The sequence below is a fragment of the Colius striatus genome, chromosome 6 (genome assembly GCF_028858725.1).
Source record: "Colius striatus isolate bColStr4 chromosome 6, bColStr4.1.hap1, whole genome shotgun sequence".
Lineage (NCBI taxonomy): Eukaryota > Metazoa > Chordata > Aves > Coliiformes > Coliidae > Colius > Colius striatus.
The window spans coordinates 38089179-38106743 of record NC_084764.1 but is presented as its reverse complement, the minus strand read 5'-3'; the positions used below and the strand labels follow the sequence as shown (position 1 = coordinate 38106743).

General features: G+C 43.1%; 1 protein-coding gene across 1 annotated transcript; it reads left to right on the top strand.

Annotated features, from left to right (window-relative positions):
- Positions 1–1418: 1418 nt before the first annotated feature.
- PCNX4 (pecanex 4) lies at positions 1419–17186 on the top strand. The gene is made up of 11 exons (XM_061997888.1): positions 1419–1656; positions 4981–5707; positions 7493–7672; positions 7764–8278; positions 9113–9213; positions 9357–9479; positions 9732–10095; positions 12244–12347; positions 12800–13836; positions 14398–14584; positions 15269–17186. The coding sequence occupies exons 2-11, from the start codon at positions 5019–5021 to the stop codon at positions 15518–15520; spliced, it is 3552 nt and encodes a 1183-aa protein (XP_061853872.1). The 5' UTR covers positions 1419–1656; positions 4981–5018; the 3' UTR covers positions 15521–17186.
- The last annotated feature ends 379 nt before the right edge of the window (positions 17187–17565 follow it).

Genomic DNA, 17565 nt, shown 5'->3' with positions numbered 1-17565 from the left:
GAGGGATGTTCCCTAACAGCTAACACTGTCAGCTCTCCACTTACTGAGCACTGAACTGTTCTCCAGAGACTCCTACTTGGCTCTGTTCTCAGTCTTGCACAAAGCCAAAATGTCTCACTTAGATCTCTAAATCGTTTTTTGGGGTCGAGAATATATTTTGTAAAGTCACTGTGAAGTTGGATGCTGGGTGATGTCAGTCTGAACCTACTCTAACGATGAGCATGTGTGTGACTATGACCATTCTTAACTGGGTGACAGGTTACACTGCCATGCATGTAGATAATACAAACTTTAATACTGCTATGGCTGCTACAGATTGTCCTTCAACTCTTGTACTAAAAGGTTGTGTGGGGCAGGAGTGGAACATCTTGCACACAATCTGTCTCCATTTATAACCACAACATCTGTGTGGCCACACACTGTGGTATAAAATGACAGCTGGGAAGTCTGCCTGGCCACAGGACAGTTGCACCCTGTCAAACTCCAGATGCAGAACATCCCGTAGTCAATCCTGGGTTGTCACTTATGATTCTAGTAATAGACACATTTGTAATTCTTTCTCTGTCCCTTTCTCCTCCGATCAGCAATAGATTCTCAAAACATAGCAACTGAAAGAAACTTCCAAGGCGAGTCTTTTCCAAAACATAAAATATATAACTAGATTGCTTCCGTAATCAAGATGTTTTCACCATTAAATGTGAGGTACAAAAAAAAACCACGGGAAAATCTCTTAACAACAAAAAAATTGATCTCACAACTCCTTATTTAAAAATATCGTACACAAACTAAAAAGGAATCTGCGAACACACACCTTCATCCTTACTGGGAGCAATACTGGAAGAATAGAGGCGTAATAAAGCTCGAATGACACAGCATACTGATGGGGGCAGAGGTGCCCCAGAAGGCTCAAGCCCTTGCTCTCAGCTGGAGATGGTGTGCACAAGCAGCCCCTGCCTCGCTACAGCTCCTCTGCCGACTGAGGGATCTTTTCCTTACCCCCTTCTTTGCTTTTTCACTTCATGAAGCTGCTAGCAGGCCACAGCTAGAGAAAGATGCCTCAAGCTTAATTTTACAACGGAAGGGCGACGGATACGTGTGGAAAAGAGCTGCGAAATCTCGTTGTGCCAAGGCAAGCGTGAACGGGCCGGGCGGCGGGCGGCCGCTGGGCTCGGGTCTCCTGGCTGCAGAGGGCCAAGCCCCGCCGCCGGCCAGCGGGAAGGCAACCACTCCCCGTGCTGACCCTTCCGAGAAGGGCCCCGGAGCAGCCTTCCCCCGCCACGCCTCGGGCCGGGGCCATTTCCCGCAGGCAGCGCGCAGCAAGCAGCGCCCGGCCGCCACCCGGCTGCCTTAGGCCGGCGAAATGGCGACGGCCGCCGAGGGGAGGGAAAAGGAGGCGGGAACAAGAGGAGGGAAGAGGAGGTGGCTGTCGCGGCGAGGTTGGGCTTCCCCTCGCCGCCGCTTTCGGCGACAGCGGAGGGGCAGCGTGGGGAGGAACGCGTGGCTGCGGCCTGCGCCTTTCACTCTTCTTCGGGACAGTCTTGCGGCGGGGGCCAGCGCTCCGCTGTCCTCCCTGCTCATTCCGCCGGAGGCTCGGCCCCGTTCCCCTTCTCCCCTAGCCCCGCAAAGCCCCTGACTTGCTCCGAGTCCGGGCCAGAGGTAGGTGGCCGCCTCGTAGAGGCTCTTCACCGCGGCTGCCTCTCGCCGGTGCCGGCCCTTCGCCGCAGGGATGCGGGCGTCCGCAAGCCCCGCTGCGCTGCGTGTGCTGCCGCGGAGCCCATCCCCGCAGCAGGCAGAGCCGCCGGCGCCTCTTCGGGGCGGCGCTGCGGGGGCAGCCCGGCCCTCACCAGCGTTTGTCCCCCGCGGCGGGCCCGGTGGCTGCCTGGCTTCCCATCCCTCCCGGCGTTGAAAACAGCACATGTGTGGGTTTTGGTCGTTTGGTTCATTGTTTTAACTTCAGTTCGTGCAGAAGGCCAGAGGGAGAGGTGACTAGGTAGGAAGCGTGGCGGCTCCGTTGGGAACCGGTCCGGACGGGGGCAGGGGTGTATCGGGCAGGTGATGGTCAGCAGCCCTTCCCAAAGCTGGTCCTGGGACGCTCATCCCGTAACTAGATGGAGCGCCTTGGCCTAGAGTCCTGCGTCCCTGGTCTCTCCAGGGGATGGCATTGCTGCTGTGGAGGAGAGGCCCTCAGGCTGCTCTGGGCTGAAATCCAGCCTGCAGCACAGCTGAATGTTTAACGGTGGAGTAGAGGAGCCGGTGTCCCAGCAGTCTGAATGCATCTGGATTTGCCTGGGCAGGGGCTGCCTGCAGTTTGTCCTGTGCCTCCCACACTGTAGTTCCTCCCTCCTGTGCTAGCAGGTGGTTTATAACTGTTACTTAGTCTTGCATGAGAAGACTTGGAAGACTACTGAGGTAAGTATTTTTAAGCCTTAAGTGTTTCAGCAGCTTACATGGCTCACCAGCTGTAGAAGTGTTCTGTAATCTGCTTGAAATAAAACCAAACCACACTGAGCTGATCCACCATCAATGGACATGAAGGATGATCTTTGTTTAGACAAAAATTCATACCCTCCTGTGAAATTCTACCTGAACTTGAGCAAAGTGTGCTTCTTTTTCCCCTTTTGTACTAAGAACGTAAAGAGGATATTGCAGGAGGGAACTTGTTAAGTCACTCTAAGGTGTTAAAAATCCTTTTGCCATCCTTGTTACTATAGTATCTAAGTGGAATGGATCCCTGCCGGTGCTGACAAACTGTTGTGGTGAGGATTGTTTGGGTAACCAGGCAAGTTGTGGAAGTCAGGCCAGGCCTGTATGTTAGGAATGTATAATGAAGCCAGGTCCTGTAAACAGTCAGTAATGTGAAGAGTCTTGTTGCTAGGGCTTTGCACAGAAATAACAGTCATGAGTGCTTCTTTGAAGTCCTAAAGTGTTACCTGACTATTTGGAAGCTGGGAGTCCAGTGGAGGCTCTTGTTTACCTAGTTGGTGAGCTTCAGTCTTGGGATTTTCATTTATAAATAAGTTAACTTTTTATGGCTTATTTTGGAGTATATCCAAGTGGATCTGTATTGTTTATGTGTGTAGACTTTTGTCTCTCACAATAAAGATATCTATTGTTTACCCGGAAACTGTAAGAGGAATGTTTTGGTAGCATTTTGTTAGCAACATAAACTGACAAACACAAATGCAGACTGGAACTTGAAACAAAAATAGCCCATCTTGGAGCAGAAAAGCACAGCTGCCCAAAACCTGTGTTTCAGGGAAAATGATGCACCTTTTGGTTCTAAATGTCTTTCAAAACTCAGCTTGCATAGTTTAGATGTGGATCACAGTCTTCTATTGAATGTAACTTTTGCAGCAACTTAGAGGGCTACAAAGGCATGAAACTAGCTGGTGTTTCTTTTTCCTAACAGGATTGGCTGAATTGTGGTTTTATTTTATTTTTATAATGACATTTGAAGTTTTTTGTAGTTGGGTGTGTCCCTGTTAGATTTTCAAATTCCTGAGCTGACTGTGGTGAATTCCCCTCTCCATTGTCAACACGTGTCTTTTCCAGTAGGATTGTCTGCTGCCTTCTCCTTCCCTTAAGAAATTTCCAAAGACTTGAAATAATATGGCTGAAACATCTCTATGGTATCAATATTCCATGTTTTTTTCCGTAGAAAAAATTCCACAGCCTACATGGAGAGTACTTACAGAGCCTGTGGGATCCTGCATTTCCTTGTGGAATGTGTTGACTTTGTGGATCCTGAACACAAATTTCTAGTCGTGGTAGTTCATATGACTGGCCTTTAATCTCTCTCATGTTGTAAATTATTCTTAGAAGCACCTAAAAGCATTTGGTATTGTATAAAGAAGGGATTGCCTAAGTTTGGAAGCTCCACGGCAGCTGTGTGTTTAATTTTAGTATATCAGCAGTGATGGCTAACAAGTATTCATCAAATTATACAGATCCAGTAGAAAGTCAGAATTTCAGTACTTGCATGTCTCATAATGCACACCAGCATCTTTTTCAGAATTCTTACTAGTGAAGTGCTTTGACACTGCCTTTTTGTGCTGTGTTTTCACTCTGTTTCTTAGTTTGAGTATTTCTGCCTGCCATTCGTGGGTTCTTTCTTCCATGACTAATGGCCTAAAATGAGATTTGAATATCATAGTTGCTGTCTGATATTATTTCTACATTGCCTGATCCTCTCTAAATGGATACTCATATTTAACTTCTACCTGATGATACACTGTAAATGTTTACGAGTGCGTTTCTTCCTTTTTTTCAGCTTTCTCCATTGACATATAGAAACATATATATGCTGATTCTCTTACAACTCACAAGTGTGGTGTGTATTTTTTTGGGTTGTAGGTTTTAGGAAGCAGAAGTGGATAGTTTATGTTTTGTGTAGAGCTTAACACAGTGACATCCTGTTCTACAGCTAGACTGTGTAGGGAGAACAGTTAAAGTGATGATGTAGGGAACAATTTTTAATGTTTTTACTGATCGGGTTGTTTGTTTACAGTTTAGTTTCACAAGGCTGTGATTTTTACAGGGAACTTGGTGTGAGTGCATCTGTGCACTTACATAGCCAGTCACTGAAATCACTGACTCTTCTGTTTTTGTGTGGAGATCCTTGCATTAATTGGAATCAGAGACCTGTAGCAAGGTGTGATTGAAATCAGACCGGGTCGAAAAAAAATCCCAGTTTTAGGAAGGTGTTCTGATGGGGTGAGGAGTTGGATTTATTTGTTGCCTGAAGAATATGTTCACGTTTTCAAATAGTTTAGTGTTTTTCCAGTTTGGGTGTTTGCTTAGTAGTTGTATGCCAGCAGATTCTGTGGTTGCTTTAGGATGACGTCTACTCACACTAACGTGTCAGAATCCCTCTGTACTTTGGTGAATGAACTTTTTTTTTTTCTGAAAACAAATCCCTGGTTAAGTTAGGCATTCCAGATTTAGTAATGTCACTTTCTTTTTCTTTCTGTTCTCTTACAGGAAAAATGATACTCACCCAGCATTCCTGAGTAACGAGAATGGGTCCAGATGTACCTCTGCTGAATGATTACAAACAGGAGTTCTTCTTGAAGCGCTTTCCACAGACTGTGCTGGGAGGTCCCCGGTTTAAATTAGGCTATTGTGCCCCTCCTTACATATATGTGAATCAGATCATTCTTTTCTTGACACCATGGGTCTTGGGAGGAGTAGGAACACTGTTGTACCAATTAGACGTTATGAAAGACTACTATACAGCAGCACTTTCAGGAGGACTGATGTTTGTTACTGCGCTCATTCTTCAGATGACAAATCTGTATGCAAAGCAGAAAACAGTGACAGTAGAAAGAATGCAAATTCAGAGTACCCTCACAGATGAAGATGAGTTTGAATTTTCCAGCTGTTTAGGTTCAGAGACAGTAAAATTTATTATTCCTGGCAAGAAGTATATAATCAACACTGTATTTCATTCCCTTCTGGCAGGGGTATTGTGTGGGTTGGGAACTTGGTATTTGCTGCCAAACAGAATAACCTTGCTGTATAGCAACATTGGAGGAACTGTTGCCATCTTTGTATTTGGATGGGTGACTGTATGTATAGGAGAGTATTCGTTAATCATAAATACAGCTACCGAAACAGCCACTTTCCAAGCACTGGATACTTACGAAATCACTGCTCTGATGAGACCTTTCTATATTTTTGTCTTTATTGCAGTGGATCTTGCACATAGGTAAACCCAATATAGCATTTAGCTTGTTAAAGTGATGGTTATCCTATGTATGTTTTTATGAGAAAGATGAAATTATTTTTCTAAGGAAAGTTTATTTGAATATTTTAATCCACAGCAGGAACTCCAAAGAACTCTACACTGGGTATAAAAGGTCGTTCTTAAATTTTTCTAGTGTTCCACGTGAATTGGGAAGGGCAGTGAGATGAGTTTCTAAGTAAGGGACAGCTAAAATCATCTTCTACTGTGTTGATTTCAGTATGTTTGTACAAAAGCATTCACTTCAACATCCTTGTAAAGGCCGTGTTTTGAAAACATGTATTCCTGCCCTGGAATCGCAGATCTGAACACTGCGAACTTCAGGAGTACTGGAATTATATCCAGATTTCATCCTGGGGTTGTTTTCTGTTTTAGTCTCTGCAAAGCGACTGCAGAAAGTTTTAAACTGTAGGCAAAAAAAGAACTATGGATTTGGGTTTAGTGAATGGATAAGCTATCATGAACAATGCTGTATCTTTGTTATATGGATTTTGAGCTCGGATTTTGAAGTTCTTTTGTCACACAAGAACTACATCAGTCCAGTCTGTTCCATTTCTGTCTTTGAGATAAGTGTCGTCGCTGAAGTATTGGTAGAGTCTCTTAAAGCAAGATGCTTTTGGATTTATTCTACACGTTCTTCCTCCCCGTCAGCTGTTGTATACATAACTGTCACATGTGCATATGTTATGGTAGGAGTCTTGTTCCAATGCCTGACGACCCTTTCGGTAAAGAAATTCGTCATACCCAGCCTGAACCTCCCCTGGTGCAACTGGAGGCTGTTTCCTCTTTTTCTATTGCTTTTTACTAGGGGGAACAGATCAAACCCCACCTCGCTGCAACTTCCTTTCAGGTAGTTGTAGAGAGTGAGAAGGTCTCCCCTGAGCCTTCTATTCTGTAAGCTAAACAGCCCCAGATCCCTCAGCTGTTCCTCATAGGAGATGTGCTCCAAGTCCTTCCCTAGCTTGGTAGCTGCCTCTGGATTCTCTCCAGAACCTCAATGTCATGTTTTGTTGGACCTCAAAATCTTCTGTATAATTTCCTGAGGAGCAAGTTGAGATGTTTTTTAAATTCCTAAAAAATGTCCTTTGAGACTTGACTTATTTATTAAGAAGTAAAGAGTAACCAAGTAGAGAGTAACCAAATATCCCAGCAGTCCACCTTCAGCTTATTTAGCTAAGTAGTTAACTGTGCATGATTTAGAACTTATGCAGGTTTCTAATAATGATCTTTGTATTTTTACAAGAGGATTTTGATACTTCCATGTAGAAAGTAACAGTGTTTTTATTCCTCAAGAGAGTTTATCTCTTGGTGTACAGGCAGCTGCCTTACAACTCGTGTCTTGGGCTGGTGTAAATTTTCACTTTTGTAATTCTGAAAAACTGCTTAGCATTTTTTTTGTTTAGATGGTTGAAGTCTTAGTGCCTGTGGACCTTCCTCTTTGCATAACAATTTCTTGAGTGCGTTATCACAGCAGCATGAAAACAAATTGGGATACTGAGATCACTTGACTCATCTGCTTAATGAAAGGTCAATTGAAAAATTACCCTCTGTTCTGATATTCTAGTGTATTGCTGTCCCAGGCATGAATGTGTGTATTTATCCTTTTAAAAGCTACTTGTTAAGGTTTTGTAGCTGGAATGTGTGATGTTTGTGCTTTGGAATTTGCTGTAGTAGTTAAACAATAAGTCTTCCCACACATCAGTTATTTTCTCCTTCACACGAGTCAAATACGTTTCTTCTTTTATCCAGGTTTGCTGTCAACACACCCATTCTAGAACAGACAAACCAGATTTTGCACGTGATATTTCTTTTTCTGCCATTCTTGTGGGCAATGGGAATTCTGCCCCCGCTTGACGCACTTTTTCTATGGGGAATGGAACAACTGTTGGAGTTTGGACTGGGAGGTTCACCTATGTCAAGTAACACAAAGTAAATATTGTTCATATAACTGTAAAATATATCTGTATTGTTGATAACCTTTTTGTTTTCAAGCAAATCTTTTTTATTTTCTCCTTCACAGGTTGTTAGTAATGTTTCTCATTTCTGCTGGAACAGCAATAGCATCGTATTTCATTCCCAGCACTCTCGGTGTGATCCTCTTCATGACTGGATTTGGGTTCATACTGAGTCTTAACCTAAGCGAGATTGGTTTTGCCTTCAAACACACCATGATCAGCCATTTGGCCTCCAGCAAATCTAAAAATATGCACAGAGGTCTTAGGAAGCAATTTGGGTGGAGGGAATTTCTTTTTTACCTGACTGTGTTAACCTTGGCTCTCATAGAAGCTAGCGTGCTGCATCGATTCGCAGGCTTCTCACCATTTTCCAAAGCCAGTCCCCAGGCTGTAGCAAGTTACCTTCTGATCATATTGCTTATAATTATGTGGATTCTTAGAGAGATTCAGAGAGTGTACTTGTTTGGAATCTTCCGAAACCCATTTTATCCAAAGGATGTCAGGACTGTGACTGTGTTCATGGAGAAGCAAAGAAGGCTAATGAAAGTTGGTGTTGTCAGGAGGATTTTACTAACACTAGGTAGGAACACGCACTGTCTCTTGTTTGTTAGATGATGCTTGTAGGAAGATTGAAACAACGCTAGAATTACTGTATATGCAAGATTCTGTGAACTAGGCAAACCCAAGTGTCTGGAAATATTTGTTTTGTGTTTTGTTCAAATGTCCATTGAGGTCAAAATTACTGGTTCATTGAAAGTGATTAGTGATTTTATTTATTTCTCTCTCTTTTTTTTTTTTTTAGGGGTAAACCTAAAAAGTTGAGTGTTTAAAAAGTCCAGCTAGGAGAGCCAGGCTTTTTAAATGGGTTTTTTTTGTTACCATAACATCAGTACTCACTTTGGAAAGCATGGTTCTTGTAGTCTTTAAAAAGCACTCAGAAACAGAAGTGAGTTGAGAGTTATCAAGCTGACTAAATATTTGGTTCTCAGAGCTGGCTTGTAAAGGGAACAGTCTCCTTTCTGACAGGTTACGGACAAAAGTATCTACTTGAGGGGAATCAACATTTGATCCTAATTGTTTAATTTTATTAAGAGGCATCAGTTTGGGGAAATGGATTGATGAGTGCTATGCCCATATTTACTTACTGAATATTCCTCCTTTCTTGGGGAAACAACCAACCAGCAAAAAAGTAAAAGCAAGTAACAACTGAGCATCAACATAAATGTTTGTCAGCTTGGGCCATTAGTGCAGGTACGCTGTTTGATACCCTGGAAGCGTAATGCAAAGGGGACTTGGTAACAATGAACTCTCTTTTCACGCCCAAATTTCCCTTCTGCAATAAGACTGCTTTACCTCTGTAGACTTCAGTTCTGTTTTTGAAAGGAAATCAATGATTCTTTTATTTCACTTACAGTGTCTCCGTTTGCTATGATAGCATTCCTGTCCCTAGACCGTTCACTACAAAACCTTCATTCTGTGTCTGTTTGCATTGGATTCACAAGAATATTTAGGATGGTAATTTGAATTTTCAATACATTAGCCTAAGAAATTCTCTGTGATTTAAGTATTAAGGTGGCTTGGAAGAAACATTCCAGGTCATGAAAGCAGAGACAGATAGATGCGTTTATAAATATGTGTCTAATGTATCTCTATTTTAGGTCTGGCAGAATACAGAAAACGCCCTCCTGGACATAGTGGTTGTGTCAATAGCACAGATGTTGGTGTTTAATCCAGATCTCTGGTGGAACAGGAGCTTGGATACGGGAATCAGACTCTTGCTGGTAATTGTCATAATGTAAATTTTAGCAGAAGTTGTCATTTGAAGTCTCCGTTTCCTTGCCCTCCCCTGTCAGAGAATGACAGACTCTGGGACCCAGCAAATAGAAGCGAAAAAAGATGCACACTTTGATACCAGTCAATGATAATTAACACTTCATTTTCTTAACATTACAGTGGATGGGGCAGATTTGGCAGTGCTGAATGTGATTTGATACTGGATACAAATTAACCTGCTTGTTGCATGTGTCTTGTAGGTTGGTATCGTTCGGGATCGACTGCTTCAATTTGTCTCCAAGCTGCAGTTTGCCATAGCTATTCTTTTGACATCGTGGACAGAGAAGAAACAGCGGCGTAAATCTACTGCCACCTTAATCACACTCAACATCATTTTCTTCCCCATCGTGCTGGCCTTTGTTGCCATCTCAGCTCTCCTTTCTTCTCCCTTGCTGCCACTCTTCACCCTCCCCATCTTTCTGATTGGGTTTCCAAGGCCTGTGCGAAGCTGGCCGGGGCCTGTGGGCACCACAGCGTGTGTGTGCGCTGACACCGTGTACTACAGGCAGATGGTTCCCAGCCTGGCTGTGGCTCTGCAGTCTGCCCTGGCAGCTGGTAGCTTAGGTAGGTGCATGAGCCCTGCTGTGAAGGAATGTACGTAGGGCTTTTAGGAAACAGAATGTTGCTGGCAAACGGGAGAGTTGTAGCACCTGATTTAACCCACCTTTCACAGCAAATAGAGATTGCTCAGTTGAAGACAAAGTAATTACTTCTAGCCTTCTCTTACATGCCTACTTGTTATAATTAACAAACCAGGTTGTTTTTTATCTTTAAAATAAGGAGAAATTAAGTGGTGATGAAACAGCATCACTCCAAGTGGTTTTATGCCAAACAAAAAAGGGTGGTATGCATTCATCCTACCTAATTGCAGGCAATGAATTGAATTATTGTGATACAGAGTGGGGAGAAGGAGATATGTCAAACTGCTCTTTGTGGTTGTGTCTTTCTCATCAATCTCATCGCTCGGGATCTGGAAGGTGACTTGGCTAATTTGACTATGTTAATTAGGTATGATGAATATGGACTGCGTGTTGGTAAAATACAAGCACTAAACAGCTGAAAACAGAAACAGCTGATAAGACTTAATGTCATATCCTGTGCAGGCAGTTGAGGTAGGGTTATAACAGGATTTGTGGCCTTGAAAAAAAGGAAGAAATGCAGTGTCTTTTCCCAGATGGAGACAGAGTAACTGTTAAAGTTGCAGACTTGTTTTGTGAGAAACAGTCTTTGTGTAACCTAAATAATCCAAAGATCGTTGCCCTGAGGCAAAAGGCAAATATTTGCACAAGCTTCCCAAAAAATGGCTTATGACTAGAAAAAATATGCTGATATTTAAAGAGAGTGGAAGTTAATCGCATTATTTTCTGAAGGTTACATGCAAGTGCTTTACTAGGAGGGGTTGCTGCACTTTCAGTATTGGTGTAGAGAAAGGTATTAGAAAACCAAGAAGCTTTTTTGCTCTAAGAGGGAGACAGTTTGTCTACTCCAGCAGCCTATGTATGTTTTATATGTCTAACAGCTATATTTATATTGGATAATTATATTTATCTGTTAGATACCTGTTTGATTTATATCTATACTTATTTTTAATATATATATATTCCCCATTGCCATCATGACTGTGGTAGCATGTATGCCTCAGCTTAGATAATTTATAACATTAATCTTGAGAAGGAAAAAAGTCTCCCTTTAAATGGGAAAATCTGTGAATTAATGTCTTGAAGCAAGAAAAAGTGTGGTGTACTCAGATGAGCTCAGAATGAAAAGGTACCGCTTTGTGTGTCTCTATTTTAATCTTAAAACCATACTTTTTTCTGTGTAAGTAGCTTTAACAGCTGGAAAGAAAAGAATTAAAACCCTTGCAAAATGTTAGCAAGAAAATGCACTTCATTAGCTCAGTGGGATAGAAAAGGTTACTTAAATTTTAACTACAGCTTAATGGTTGATTTCACTGATTTCATCCTACAACATCCTAAAACTGAAATTCTCTGTGCAAGTGAGCGGTCACCTGGACGTGAGTGACAGCAGAAGCAAGGCATGAACTGCCAGCAAATGGCATGCTGAAGAACACCACCATTGTACTGGAGAAGTTGGCAGAAGGCTCTAACTTAAACACAGTCGAACCACCAATTGCTAGGAAGTTTGTCAGTGGGCTTTTTATTGGAATAGGCAGGAAAGAGAAAATGTACATGTTTTTGGACAAGTGTCATCCAGGTTTTGCAGTGAGAGCCAAGTTGTGGGTTTTTTTGAGTACTAATTACTTTGAAGTGTGGTCTGAAGTATTTCAGGACTTGAGTTTTCAAACTCCAGTTTATTTTGTGGTTTTGGGTGATGTCAGATGATCAGATTTACTCTCTCCTCACACACATATAAAGACACACAGAGGTGTTTCAAAAAGACTACAGGTGGTTTCCCCTATATCTACTGTTAGTGCTCAGTGTGTATGAGACTGCCATTGTAGCACTGCAGTTGTGTGAGCATTTCCCAGTTTTCTACAGCTTTTTCAAAGAGCACAGCTACTTCAGGATCTAGCTTTGCAGCAAGCTTCTTTTAAGATTCTAGGGCACTACTGAGCCAGTTATAACTGATGATGATGCAGAAACGCGTTGTGTTTGCAGCTGAATTCCTCACTTGGCGTGTAGAAGAGGTTTTAATCAGTGTAATACCACAGTCACACCACAGTTGTTTTGGTGTTTGTTTTTTCTTGTCTAGGTCTCTCTCTTCCTGGATCCCATTACTTGTGCCGTTTTCAGGATAGACTGATGTGGATATTGGTGCTAGAAAAAGGCTTCACTTACTGTGGGGTTAACATTAAGGTACCTGCATGCGGAGGACTGACGTATTAATGTTTTGAAATCATTTTTGCTGTGTAACATTTCAGCAATGTAACTGATTCACCAGATGTTACAACCAGTTTTCAAAGATGGGTGCTGTTGCTGTGTTAACTAGTCTTGCAATGGGCATACTTAGCAGATGTGAATTTCTCCTCTGGCTTGTGACACATCTTTAACAAGCTGCCTCATAAGATCTGTATGAGGCAGAGATTTACTTATTTTTTAAAGACATTTATCTATGTCTAATATTGAAGCCACTGCTTTGCCATTACTATAACCTCTACTTAGATTTGTAGATTCAGTTTTGGAGATGTTGACAATGGAACTTACCTTTATTTCTTGAGAAAAATGTTGTTGTAAGGAAACAGCTTTCTAGGGTTTCAGGATATGTGTTGGTGAAGACTAAAACCAAATTGCTTTCATTTATGCTTTAGGGGCTGGAATTGCAGGAAACATCCTGTCACGCTGCTGAAGCTCATAGAGTTGATGAAATATTTGAAATGGCCTTTGAACATCAGGAGCACACAAAGATTCTCTCTCCTAATCACCATTTTGGACACATTTTGACTCCTTGTACTGTTCTACCTGTGCGGCTCTATTCCGATGCCAGAAATGTGTTATCTGGAATAATTGACTGTCATGAGAATTTAAAGCACCTGAAAGATGATTTCATTAAAGTGCTTGTATGGATGCTTGTCCAGTATTGTTACAAAAAATCAAAGATGTGGGAAAGCCCAGGCAATGGCAATGAGAACAAAACAAGGTCGTTTCCAGAAAATCATCACAGAGGTGCAGTGGAAAGGTCCAGGCCTCTGAGGGAAGAAGATAGCTTTAGTGTGGATACAATTGAGGACTGGACTGATGATAGTGACATTTTTGATCTTGAACTCGGTGGCAGAATGAAAGGCAGAAAAGAACCTGAGCAGTTGGGAACCACACCAAAAGTACATCTGTCTATTCCAGGGTCTGTGGAAATACAGAGCCAAGACCTCCCACAAGAAATGTCACCAGAAGATAAATTATACAGGGCTGTGGTGCTTGGGCTTCCTGCTGTAGACAAAGGGAAGCAGCAAGAAATTTTACCTCAGGTTGAATTTAGTTGCTCTTACTCAGAACTATTGAGCCTTCCTGAAGAGTGGAGAACAGCCCCGGTGCCTTCTGCCAAAGTGAATGAAATGAGACAGAGGTTTCCAGAGGAATGGTACCACTTCATCTTGAGTCAGCTGGACTTCTTTCATCTGAAGGAAAAGCCTTCCAATTTACTTGAAGACCTTATGAAAGATAAAGCTTTGAAAGACTTGTACATCCACGGGGTATTGTCGTGTTGTTTCGGCCTGTTTGGGCTGGATAACGCCGTGCCTGCCCCGAGCCATGTGTTCAGGGCATACACCGGGGGTATTCCCTGGTCAGTTGGTTTGGACTGGCTGACTGGCAAACCTGAGCTCTTCCAGCTTGCACTGAAAGCATTCAGGTAAAAGAACAGTCCACCAGGTTACAACAATGGTCTCAAGAGTCCTGTGCTTTGCAAGTTTTGCTTCACTAAGAGCGATTCACGTTAAAACCACAGAATTTCAATGTAGTTGTAGCTTCCTCCTAAATAAATAGCTCTTGCAACCCCAGGCAGTGAAGACTGTGATGCAGAGGTTCCTTCCCTCGTCCCTTCCTCACAGGGGCTGCCTCCAGCACCAGAAATCCACTGTGCTAAGTAGAGAGAAACTGACCCATTCTTATTCTCCCCATAATCTTAAGAGATTGGGGATGGGGTCAGATGTTTGGCACTTTCCATTATCAGGCAGCAGGAACAGTGATTGAGGTGAATATAAGATAATAAGCTAACTTGTTTTATATGTAGCTGAGCTCAAAGAATACCTGTCCTTGCTTCTAGCAACTCATCTGACAGACGTGGATGTACAGAGTTGCTGGTGCTCAGAAATTTGTTGGTGTTGCTCCTTGCCTTTGGTCACCCAGAAGGGCTTTTATTCTTCCTGTCTTTGGCTGCACTACTTACTGTGTGGCTTCGTGTACCTTTCAGATACACTTTTAAGCTTATGGTTGACAAAGCAAGTCTGGGGCCAGTTGAGAACTTCAAAGAACTGGTTAACTGCCTGGAAGAATATGAGAATGATTGGTACATCGGGCTGGTGTCAGACTTGGAGTGGCAGCAAGCAGTTCTGCAGGAAAAGCCATACCTTTTCTCACTGGGCCATGACCCAAACATGGTAAGAGAAAATTACTAAGAAGGGAACTTGTATTTTGGGTTTCTTTTCAACTGTTTTCTTTGTTCTGCCAAAGATGCAACCAAAGTTGATGCTTGTACTAGGCAGGAGCTGCTGTCGCTGCTGTAGAAAATCACGGTGCGTTGTTCTTTAGCAGCACAGCAGTATTTCCTGGCTGTCTTCCTAGAGGTAAGAATTGAACTAAGGAGACTACTTTATGGGCTTTGCTGTTCTTAAAGGAATGATGTTATTTATAAGTATATAGATGGTGGGTGTCAGGAGGTTGGGGCATCCCTTTTTTCTGTGGTACCTAGTGACAGGACAAGGGGTAATGGGATGAAGCTGGAACACAAAATGTTCCATGTAAACATAAGCAAAAGCTATTTTACTGTGAGGTGAGGGAGCTCTGGCCCAGGCTGCCCAGGGAGGGTGTGATGGCTCCTTCTCTGGAGGTCTTCAAAACCGACCTGGACATGTTCCTGTGTGACCTGATGTAGGTGAGACCTGCTTTGGCAAGAGGTTTAGACTGGATGATCTCTAGAGGTCCCTTCCAACCCCACCCATTCTATGATTCCCTGATATTCTATAGCATGTAGCCCCAAAGCTTCATTTAGCACTTTATAACCAAAATGTTTGTGTATCTCCTCAGAGGATCTACTGAACCTTGTGTTCTGTTTGTTCCTAAAGGGAATTTACACAGGGCGAGTCCTCACTCTCCAGGAACTCTTAGTGCAAGTGGGAAAACTCAATGACGAAGCTGTCCGAGGTCAGTGGGCAAATCTGTCGTGGGAGCTGCTGTATGCCACCAATGACGACGAGGAGCGCTACAGCATCCAGGCACACCCGGCGCTCCTGCGGAACCTCACCGTGCAGGTGGCGGATCCGCCGCTCGGCTACCCCATCTATTCCTCTGAACTTCTCCATCTGCCTTTGTTCTAGAACATCAGCAGCACTTTTCTTTGGTTCTTAACTTTGCTTTTTTGTTTTCCATCTTCATGTTGGGAGTCAAATGTTCCTGCAACGTTGATAGGTTATGAATTAGATTTTCCTCTCCGAACGACGTTGGAGCTGGTGGATGTGATTGGCACAGAAATGGTGCTGGCCAGGCCCTTCAGCAGGCAGAAAGCGTGGAACTGTTTTCTCACTGCTGGAATATGTGAGACACCATTGTCTGTGTGACTGCCAAGCCCAGAGATGCTGAAATTGTCTTCTGTTTAGAGAAGAGCAGCATCATTCTGATCATTAACTGTTTCTGGTTCATTCTGATTTACTGTTTGTTTTTTTCTCTCAGACAGGTGACTTGCACTTCCAGGCAGGTTACAGCTCACTGTAAGACCATCAGCATGGAATTGGTAACCAAAGTGTACATGTGACTATTTTTTTTTAGTTTCTTTTCTTCTTTTTTTATTCTGTTTTTGTATTTTGTGTTGGGCTGAGTTCAGGTTTAGCAATTCTGATAACGCAGGACTTTTGGCCAATATTCCTTCGTTGTAGTACGTTATCACCTCTGCTTTACAAGGGACAATTTTTACCCAAGTACTTAGTTTGGGGGCAAAAAGAATTTATCTAAACCAATGCACAGCCTGACATATTCGTGCCCTGTGTGACCTGCTGGTGAAAGGAGTAGACATGTAACGAGGGGAGAGAAGAAATTTAAGTCCAAATGTGTTGATTTTTCTCTCCTTCTTCCAATATCTATAAATTTTATAGTTGTATATCTACATTGCTGTCTGTAGCCTATGTCCACATCACCAACCGGTCCTCCACAAATAGAGGTGGGGCAGAAATGGAGCTGTCTGTGCCGGAGGGAATTGTTTGGTTTTTAACCTGACCAGAGGTTAGAAGAGAATTTGGCAATCGATTTGTAGTATGAAAGGTCCCCTTGAAAACAGATCTGATGAGTCCTTTCTCTGATGGCTTCTTTATCCTGTTCATAAGCATATAAATGTGAGGTTTTTTCTTTACTTTTAATATAGTTCCTGCTGGCCTGTGCAGAGCAGGATGTGGGTAACAATCAGTTCAAACTGCCTCTGTTCCCTCCTGGGGTCAGTGCTGTTTTGGAGCATGCAATACTGTCTCATTTGGGGCATGTTTATTACTTTTAATCCTTACCTTTAAGATCTTTTTGCCATGGGACTGTGTACTTGGCCATCAACCTTTTCTGTTGATCAGTCACCAAAAATAAGTTTTTAAAAACTATGCAAAGGGTGTAGAGAGTTCAGAAGTGGTAAAGAAACTCCTGTCAGACTCCATGCTCAGGCTGGGCTTTCAGAGAGCACCTGTTACAGCTCCCACTCAAAAGGGACTGCTCCTGGCAAATATTTAGTCTGATTTAAAGCTTTCTATACCAGAAGCATCGTGAACCCATCAAGTAGCTCACTCCAGTTTTTTTACTCTTCTTGCAGCAGTTGAAAAACAGGAGGGTTCTTGCTAAATCATATCTTCCTTCTCCATTGTAAGCCTGTTACTGTTTGCCCTCTCTATGGTCACAGAAAATTTAATTACCTTTCTTTTTCCAGCAGCAGTCTTTTGTTTGGAGGTGACTGTAATTTCTGCTCTCATTCTTTGTCTTCTGTAAACTGAATAAACTGAGTTGAAAACTAAAGTGAGCTCTGATGCTGTGCTCTTCCTTTCCTCTGGCTCTCTCCAGCTGGTTCCTGGCTGCCTCACAGCCTGGCTGGACCCCAGCCCTGGAGTTCCAGCAGAGAGCCTGGCTGGTGCTGTGGGGGATCAGGATCGTTGCTGTGCAAAATTCCTGGTCAGAGGCAGGTGCAGCTTGCTGGTCCTGTCCCCTGCTGTCACAGGCAGCATGTCCTGCAGCCCCGCAGGCCCTCATGCACCCAGCCAGGTTGCACACTCCAGTATGTTTTGTGACACTGTGACCCCCAAATCATGTTACTGTTTTCTGGAACCCTCTTTAGGTTCTTCTTTTGGCAGAACCACAGGTTACAGCCTCTTGTTCCATCCAACAGATCTGCACAGCG